This window comes from Aythya ferina (assembly GCF_964211825.1).
Source record: "Aythya ferina genome assembly, chromosome: 1".
Lineage (NCBI taxonomy): Eukaryota > Metazoa > Chordata > Aves > Anseriformes > Anatidae > Aythya > Aythya ferina.
The window spans coordinates 180,558,475-180,568,456 of record NC_140296.1 but is presented as its reverse complement, the minus strand read 5'-3'; the positions used below and the strand labels follow the sequence as shown (position 1 = coordinate 180,568,456).

General features: G+C 41.7%; 1 protein-coding gene across 1 annotated transcript; it reads right to left on the bottom strand.

Annotated features, from left to right (window-relative positions):
* Positions 1–940: 940 nt before the first annotated feature.
* CAV2 (caveolin 2) lies at positions 941–9,759 on the bottom strand. Its single transcript, XM_084513612.1, has 3 exons — positions 9,425–9,759; positions 9,138–9,325; positions 941–2,466 (listed from the first exon to the last, which is right to left on the bottom strand). The coding sequence occupies exons 1-3, from the start codon at positions 9,569–9,571 to the stop codon at positions 2,316–2,318; spliced, it is 486 nt and encodes a 161-aa protein (XP_084369738.1). The 5' UTR covers positions 9,572–9,759; the 3' UTR covers positions 941–2,315.
* Positions 9,760–9,982: the final 223 nt, after the last annotated feature.

Here is a 9,982-nt window from a genome sequence, read left to right as displayed (position 1 = left end):
CACAAGGACCAAGAAATCATTCTACTTTATTCTCTGTGGTAGCTAGAGGCAGCTGACTTCAGTAAGCTATTGAAAAATGCATATACCCAGTAGTACATGACCTAAATTACTACATTTTTCTCTAGGGAATGGCCCTAGTCTCAGGGTTGGATGCACACCTGAGTTCTCTCAGATTTCAAGCTTTTAAAGGACTACTTTCAGACACAGGAACCAGCACTGACTGGTTTTTATTTTTATTTTTATTTTTTAATGAATTCATCATGGGGATATTTTTGTGAAAAATGTATTTGTAAACGTCTTTGGACTTTGTAGAAGAAAAAAAAATCAAAAGAATTCAAGCCTGGCCTGATTAATTTTTATTTTCAAAAGATGTATTTCTGTTCTTAACAAAAGAAAGGTCTTTTGAAGAGCACATCTGAAAAGAAAGCTAACTTCTTGCAGAAGATGGAACTCCCGAGAAGTTTTAGTGGGCACCAGTCATTAAGATCCAGTTTTTGAAAGCCATATGCATCCCTCTTTGTGACACATGGAAACGGTGTTTTTAATGTACAAAGATGTTCTTAATGTACAAAGAATATGCATCATTAGTTAGCTTCTGTAGGCCAATGAGCAAGAAAAGGACAATTCTGCAGTTCACTTGTAAATAAAGCATGTGCCCTTAAAAAGAATTAAGCTTTTTTTGAATATAGCCAAAATTCTGCATCAAGAGACCTGCATCAGAGAAACATTCTGTCTGGACTTGATTTGACACAAAGAGATACATCCTTTTCTGCTATAAATAAGTTAAATACAGTTGACAGTAGAGGCACTGTGTCAATGCTCATCCACTTCTTTTCCCTATGTCACATTTTGGAATAACTGTATAGTATTCTAAGCTGTGCAGCATTCTAAGAGCTTTTTAAAAAGTTGAAAAACCTGAAAAAAAAAAAGAAGCTGAAAATTGGAAGAAGGTGACATTTCATTATTTTATTATTTGTCTTTTTTGACAAGAAATCTCTGGTGGTATTTTAGAAAATAAAATTTTAAATCATAAAAACATTTTGCAATTGATGGAAAACAGCAGCATAAATCCCAGGCTAATTTAATTTTAATGTATCTCCATATCTGTTCTATTACTCTTGTTTACAAGCCCTATTAGGTGCAGACCGAAGAAAGGCTTTTTTTATGGGTTAGGCTTTAATTAGTAAATAAGCAACATGGGAAGTCATGTCAATAGATAAGGAGAATTAGATAAGGATACCCATTACACTTACTTGACATATTTAACAGCTTGCCACCTAGTTAAAGTGCCAGCATAGTGTCTATAATTTAAAGTATCACAATGTTCATACAGATAATACACAGAAATAGGCAGGGTTGTGTTTACTACAGCCCATTTTTAATAAAAAACATTTCTCATAAACAGATATTTCCAACTCTTTTGCATAGTTTTGTATGAAAAAACTTGTTATCTTTTCTTTTACACACAACTATATATAATGGATATACTAGAATTGCACAGCAACACTTAAAAATCTGCATAATTTATAAATCGAAATTTTAGTTATCTGAAGTCATTTTTGCAGTGTCTTACTCTGGCTGCCTAATAAGTTTGTTAGAGTTCAAATACCATAAAAATAATAGTTAAAAGAAAGCTGATCAAGTGCCATTTACAAAGGTACAAAATATACAGCAAAGTTAACTTCTCATTAAATAAAATATACATATTAGTTGATGATCCAAATCATTAGGTAACACCTTATTTTAAGGGATAAACTTACAGGGATCTTTTTCCCCGATATAGGATAATTACACAACAGTTAATTTCTCTGAATACTTATGCAATTAGTCACATTCATTTTAGCTGTGGATAATGAAGGACTGAGTATATCATTCTACGTAGTGAGGGCCAAAAGTTATCCCTGTTGGAATCGTAGTAAAGTCAGCGTGAAACCCTTGGGACCATTTTCACCTGAAGTATCCCAGCCTACCAATTTAAAAATTTATAGTAATAGCGCCAATCATTATCACTGTGATGGCAATTAAACCTCCAAGAGAATTCTCCTGTAATCTAGCAATCAACGTACCATTAAAATAAAGTGTTGCCAACTTATTCCACATTTATTCTGTTGTTAAAATAGCAAGATATGAAAACTGCCTACTTAGTCTTAAATCGATTCCCTGAAAATAAATGAGTTTTAGAATAATAGCATGTTCCCACTTAAACCAGCCATTGTCATCTTAACAGTTTGGAATGAATGGTAAGTGCTTGCATGTTACATTAGCGAAGAGGTATAACACCATCTACAATTACAGCACTGTTGCATCCCCGACGTTTACTCTTGATCCAGGCGTATATTAACCATGGCAAAGCATCGGCCCACGCTATGAAAGAAAGGTTCAATGAAAACATCCGTCAGGCTCTTCCATATGGTTTGCACGGAAGGCAAGACCATGAGACAGGTTCTCACAAATGGCACCACAACCCTGTAAAAGAGCACATGGAAGATTTGTAAGATTATTGCCAATACAGCATTTGGAAATCGAGATAACAAAACTCAAGTGTGAGATCTTATGCAAAAGGAAGGTGATTTTTTGACTCTAAATCTCTAAGCAATGTTATCTTAGACACTTGTACTCTATGTAGATTTCGCTCTCTCACAGCCTCACATCTACCCATGCATAAGCACCACGACATATATGCTCACTTGTGTGCAATAGCTTGCTAGTCCTCATCATGTCTCTGCTTCTTAAATGCCAACACTGAGCTAATTTTTGGACATACCTTTCATAGGGGTGAATTTTTGCTGTCTCTTCCTGCTGCTGGAGGGGATGGTGTATGTGACGGGCTGCAACCTCGCAGCCATCCCACTGTGGTTGAAGGACAGAGCTGTCCTTTAAGGAACCAGAGTGTGGGTCCTGGGGGCTTGACAGAAACCACACACTCCCCAGTTTGACTGACTGGAAACAGTGTTCTTTATGATCTGTTTGGGACATTCTTTTGTCCTTTGTCTGATATTTCTTCTGGCATCTCTTTTCTCTCTCTCTCACACACACACCTCGCCATTCATTCTACCATCATTCCACCATCACTGTTGCAAGCTGCTCCAATAAACAGAATCAGTAAAGTGACATTCAGCTACATTTAATTGCCATTGTAGGAGACGTGCCAAACTTCCTATACAAGGAATCTTGTAGACATCTTGAAGCTTTTCACTTATGGGTGAAAAACTATGGTAGAAAGAGGTCAAAACTCTTGACCAGGGAAAAGATCTCTCTCTCTTTCTTTTTTTTTTTCTTTCCTTTTTTTCCACTCAGGGTGCATACTTGAACATTGTGTGCTTCCAGTCTGCTGAGCTTGTATGCTCTCCATATGCCCCAACTCCAAGGCAATGCCATGAGCAGTGCCTCGGGCTAAGCAGACTAACACCAGAGCACATACGGCTGGTTCACCAGGGCCAGCAGATGCAAGGTATGTAATCACACTAGTGTAAGTTATTCTCCTTTTCTAATCACTTTCTGGCCAAAACCCTTAGTCATTTCACTAAGCCCAATGGGTACAGACAAATCCAAAGTATAAATAATTTATGTAATACTGAAGTGGTACTAGAACAAGGTTTTCAAAAATCTGTGTGCTATAGCTAACGTGTATTTCCTGTGTTAGGTAAAAGATACAGATTTCTTTGATAAAGACAACAAACTCTTCTAGTTCACTGTTGCATTCAAAATTTAAGAGGCCAGTCTTGCTTCCACATAATTCTGGTGCAGAACTGTCATTGACTTTGGATGGGATGAAGGAAGTATTAGACAAAGTAGTTAATTTTATCACAGGTCTGAAAAATATGTATTGTGTATTTCCAGTGAGTGCTGCTCAGAATAACAGTGTAGGAAAAACAAAACAAAACAAAACAAAACAAAAAGGGGGTACATTTTAAGAAAGTTAAAGTTTTTACCTAAAGTGTCAGAATTAAAAAATATATTTTTAATGTTTATCTAACTGGATTCTCAGCTTCTAACACACAGTGCAAGCCATATACTAGTATGTCTGTGCTGCGCTCTAAACTAACCCAGATGGATTATAACAAGAATAGTTTTTCTAAAACCATCTCTTTCTTTGTCTCTGCTGAAACAGCTAGTAGTATACACATTATATAGAACTGTGAGAGTTACAGGAATACTGTACCTATAGTTTTATACTGAACCCTGTAAACTATCTGCTTTATAATCACATATCGTATCAGTGTATATAGGATAGATAATTTATAGAATTTAAAATCAGGGCTTCACTTGTTAGCACACAGTTGATAAACATCAGTAATGCAAAGGGAAAAAAAATGGTATTTCTCCAAGCAACATGGGGAAAACACCAGAAATGACTACTCAGCTTTTGTTGACTTCACCCCTTTCCCATTTCAGTTTAGTTTGTAAAGGCTGCTGCTTCTCAGCTACCATCTAAATTCAATTTGGCCTGCATCTTTTTTTTTTTAAATCTAACTGATTTGCAGGGAAGCAGAAAAGTTTATATTTCTATTGGATCCTCCATAAACTGGATCACACAAACTAACCAAATACCACATTATGCAAGTTTCACAGAAGGATGCAGTGATGCACAAGGAGTTCATTAGGAAAGGCTGGAAAAGCAGTGATCATGCTACCTGCAACTACTACAGAGATCATCTACATAGCACCAGAAATCAACATCTTTCAATAATGTTAAACACAATAAATAGCAACGTTTTGATAATGTTCTGTAATCTTTTTATATTTATTATCCAATTTTATGGTAAATGCATGCTGAAAACAGCATAGGCTATCTCCATAGGAGGATATGTGAAACATGCTAGCAAACAAAACTAATTAATGTAAATAGCTTTCAATTTTTAAATAAAAGTCAGTCTGCTTAGTATTTTCTAACATTAATAATATGCATACATGTCTATATATGTATCTATGTATATGTTCTGAATTTGATATCTAAGCTGAAGGATTTTTTGATATAGGTATTTCAGCTACCTGCATGACCTATCACTAAATTGTTCTATGTATATATATTATAAAATACCCATCCTCTCACTAAGTAGGAGTCACCTCTTTTGGGAGCTGTTGACCTGAAATGAGCAGATTATCCTCCTTGTTCCACCCTATTCTTTTTTTTTCTTTTCTTTCTGTTCAAGGAATGACATCTACGATATTATACCCATCATCCTTTCTCACTTTTGCTCATTTTACTTTTTTTCCCTGCTACTTCCTAATGAAACATTGTCAAGAACCAAGCACCTTTTCAAAATAGCAAAGAACAACTTAATTCTCATTTATAAAGATATTTTTGATTTCTCAGGAGGCAGTTCAACTTTTTATAGAGCTGGGCAATGTGTTTGGAGTAGTAATTCCCTATTAATTCAAATTCTCGCTTTAAAGTGAAAAATCACATCTTCTCCTGCAATGTCTTTCAAAATGGAATCCCAGACATGTCTTAATGCTATTTTTCCAATACTGTATCATCCAGTGGTTAAATTACCCAGCTCTGGGTTTGTGTGTGCACTATATCATGATTTTGAATTAAAAGCCTTGTATGACACTACAATATAAGCAAGTATTGTGAACAGACTCCTAAATATTGACTAGCAGTTTCAGAGCTTCTTGTAGAGTCCTAGTAACCCTTGGGCTACTTATGACTGCATTGTACATCCCAGGACCTAGGTAGACTGGAAAAGATAAAACTAAAAAGGAAGCAAAACAACATCTGCCTACTTCCTGTTCAGAAGACATGCGTATACAGCAGGACAACACCAGACCATAAGGCCACCTTCATGGCACAGCTGAACTGTAACTTCTTTCGATTTCAGACAGGCATGTAGGGATTTCAGGGTTGACTATGATAGTAAAAGTGATACAAATAGAAGCTGTGGAGAACGAGGTAAGAGATAATGCATGCCCATATCTACTTTTCTGTGTGTATGCCTTTGGCTACATCTTAGCACTGTGCGTAGAAGCTCAAGCTAAGAGGATCTCAGACTAACTGTGACTCTAGCAGATGACAAGAGTACAAAGCTGGCTGAGTCCTTATGCTTAAGCGTTCATCTCAGACCCAAGACTCAGGTTATGGATTCTTAAATGATGCAATGATTCTCAGTATAAACAAATAACATATGAGAACACTTTTCAGATAAGACTACAAAAAAGTGTATGTGAGGTTCAAGCGCTAATTTTCAAGAGTTTGCAAATGTGTGGCTTGGAACGAGAATTAGTACCTGATCTATCATAAAGGTCATGATTTTGCATGGGCTGCCTGGAAAACCAGCAGTATCCTGCTTATATTCAAAAACCAGTAACCTTAACAGCTTCTGTCCAAGACCACGTTTAAAAGTTTGCTCAGATATTCACAGAAAGATGTTAAAAGTTGCTCTGACGACTCCTGAATGTGTAGTCTGTGCCAAGAATGACAGCCAAGAGTAAAAGAGAAGCAATAGAGAGAAGTAGCCTTTCTTGAACTAGCTTCTGTGTAGGTTACTAACCTGCTAGCTATTGCAGTTTTGACTCATTGCTATCTTTCACCAGGCAATGTATATCTGGAATCCAGCTCAAGAAGCCAGTTTGAGAACAGAACCATAGTATGCTCATTTTTTATAGGTCATAAAAAAATTATGGTGTATTATTATGTATTTCTTACTCGGTTTTCTTTTTGCTTTCCGTGATGTCTCATGTGCTTGCTTTCTTTTTTAGAGCTCTTTTTGCTGATGAAAGACAGCATTTACTCTCAGATATGAGGGGTACAACTCATGAAGCGTCCTTGATGCATGAGGAGCACTGTCAGACTTTTGTGGACTTTTGTTGTTGAAGCAGTTTCACATTTATCCTTGGGGAAAGGTTTCCCTGCAACTGATCAACGTCATCATCTCAATGGTTTGGATGCACTGAGGGAGGCACAGAGACTCCGATAAGCCCTCCTGCAGGCAGCCATGTGGGAGGGTGTGCTCAGAGTTTTCCCATGACGTTTCAACAGCTGAAGACAGAGTTACAATAAAATGCCCTTCCCCTCACCCATAAAACAAGGAGCTACTATTTTTCCAGGCCCATTGGGATTACATAGAAGCCAATACCATGTATTTAGGATCCCTATGGCTTGACCCTTTGTTACCTCTGATATCTGTTGCTCTTGAACTACCCTCCCAAATGTAGAGACTTTGAAATCCTTAATCCCAAGATAGCTGGAATGCTGGGAGCTGCAGAAAAAGTTAACATAGGCTCAGTGTGTTCAACCTTTGTGTTGGAACAAACCCAGGTTGTGTCTGTGGGAAGACTAGACTGTTGGCTTTGGATTGTAGCATTGGGTGGGATCCAAAGGGGTGCAGATAGCTTTTCTGAGCTATGCAATTTTTTTCATACTCATTCAGTTGCAAGGAAGATCAAAATAAAAGATCACCTCCATATTGACAATGAAACTGGGGACATAAAATTATTTAGTCGGGAAACACTTGTGTTCACAGGAAGTCAAGGGAAACTTTCCAAAATTGAGTGCCACATTCAGTCAGTTCTATTTCAGATGCTCTGGGAATCCATAGCTCCCGAGAGTCACTAGGGACCACTTGCATAAATAGAAATAGACCTCTGAGTCCTGGTTCAGTGAAACGTCTATGTATCCAGGCTATGAAATACAGATACAAGATCATTTGGAAGCACAAAAACTTATTAGTCTTAATAAATTGTGTATCTGTGAATTATTCCATCGATACTCCACTATTTAAATCTGTTTGCCTACCGTACCCTTTTGCAGTTATGGTACAGTACAGCACAGTGACCAAAGGCAGATCTAGAAGTCTGGGCACACTATATGATGATTTGAGGGCCAGAGAAGTAGCGGGTGGGTGGCTTTAAATTAGATCACAACTCCTTTGGATATTATACAAACTCTCCATGCTCCAAAATTTGAGTTAAACAGTTTTTGAAGTGGCTTATAATGACATCATCAACCCAAATGTCCATTCCACTTTGGAAAACTGAAATCTGCAACAAAAGGACTGCAATCAGAGGTTCATACATCCAATGTATTTCTAGCATTTTGAGTCTGTTTTCCAGTTTCTGGATTGTATTTTGTTTTCCTTACCAAAGGAAAACATGATTCCAGTATTACCCAAGTCAAATGAATCTTTGGCCAAAACCTATGTATATGGAAAATCCTAGTCTAGGAGCGACATTGATAATCCACATTCATCCTTTCCTCTGCAGCCTGATGGATTTTCAATTCTCTTCTCAATATTATTCTTTCTCCTGTCTTTCTTCCTTCTCCACAATCAACTGCCTTTCTGGGTTCAAGATACTCTTCCCTGGTATTTTGCCAGTATTTTCTGTTTCAGGTACACCAGCTTTACTGGCTTGGAGAGCAACTGTATTCACCTGTGAACCTGGGCCATAGTCAGAAGCAGCTTGCCTGAGCTCTGAAAGGGTTCTTTGCTTAGGTGGAAGTGATTTGGGGCACTGCACCTAGAGCTGGCCATGTACCAGATATAAGGCAGTGACAGCAGACTTTGTGACAGTAGCAAAGAAAGCACAAGCTGGGCCCTCAAAAGCTTTCTTCAGGCCGTGAGGACAAAAAAGGAAAGAGGTAACCTTACTGAGAAGGTGTCAGGTGCAGGTAATACTTCTGCCCATGTCTTTCACTTAAAACACAGAATCATAGAGTGGTTGGAAGGGACCTCTGAAGATCACATAGTCCAACCCCTCTGCTGAGCAGGATCACCCAGAGCACGTTGCACAGGATCGCATCCAGGTGGGTTCTGAGTATCTCCACAGAAGGAGACCTCATAAACTCTCTGGGCAACCTGTCCCAGTGCTCTGTCACCCTCACAGTAAAGAAGTGCCCCTCATATTGAGCCAGAAATTCCCGTGCTTCAGTTTGTGCCTGTTGCCTCATCCTCAACACGTTTTAACAACTTCTGTACTGCGGTTTACAGAAACAAGCGGCCATTACTATTACTAGAGCCAGCCGAGGCGCTATAGAAACGCTGGGACAGGCTCTCAGCCCCAAGGAGCTTACACAGCAAGGCGTGGGGCGGAATCACCGCAAAAGCAGCGTCTTCACCTCCCTCCCCTGTAACACGCAGCGAGCGGCGCGGGTTGACCTGTCCGCCGTTCGCCGGGGCGGCGCGGGGCGCACTCACCAGACGTGCAGGCAGCTGAGCGCCGCGAACACGATCCCGGCCACCAGGGCCAGCGGCACGGCGAGCAGCAGGCTGAGGAGCTTGTAGAGCACGTACTTGCTGAGCTCGAAGAGCGCGTGGCTGCAGATCCAGACCTTGTCGAAGGAGTGGGTCAGCTCGGGCTCGGCGATCACGTCCTCGAAGCCCAGCTGGAAGAAGAAGCGGCGCCGTCAGCCGCTGCCCCCGCTCCGCTCCGCTCCCTGCCCCCGCCCCAGCCCCAGCCCCAGCCCCAGCCCGCCCCGACCCACCTGCAGGTGGGCGTTGAGCCCGTGGGGGTCCCGGTCCTGCTCGTCCTCCGCGTACTTCTCCGCCTCGGACAGCGCGGGGCCGCCCGGCGGGAAGTTGTCGTCGTCCATGAAGATGCGGGTGTCCGCCTTCTCCGTCTCCAGCCCCATGGCGCTGCTGCCCGGCCCGGCCCGGCCCTGCCCTGTCCGGCCCCGGCCGCCGCGGCTCCGGCGGGCTGGGGCGGAGCCCGGCGCTCCCGCTCCGCCCTGCCGAGCCCCGTTCCGGGGCCCCGGGCCGGGGAGGAGGCCCCGGGCTGCTGCCGCCCCTGCCGCGGGGCGGGCGGCGCCGGGCGGCTGCTGGGGGCCGGGGCTTCGCCTCGGGCGCAGGCCCCGCGCTGCCCTCCCGGGGGTCTCGGCCGGCCCCGGCCGGGTTTGGGGACCTGCCGCCCTCCTGCCAGCCCCCGGGGGAAGGCAGGAGGAGGGGAGGCGTGGGGCCGCTGCCCTCCGCGGCTCCCCTGCCCAGCCGGTCCTGCCCAAACCGCCGGGCGGTTGCCGCAATAAAATTGTCCACCCATCAGTACA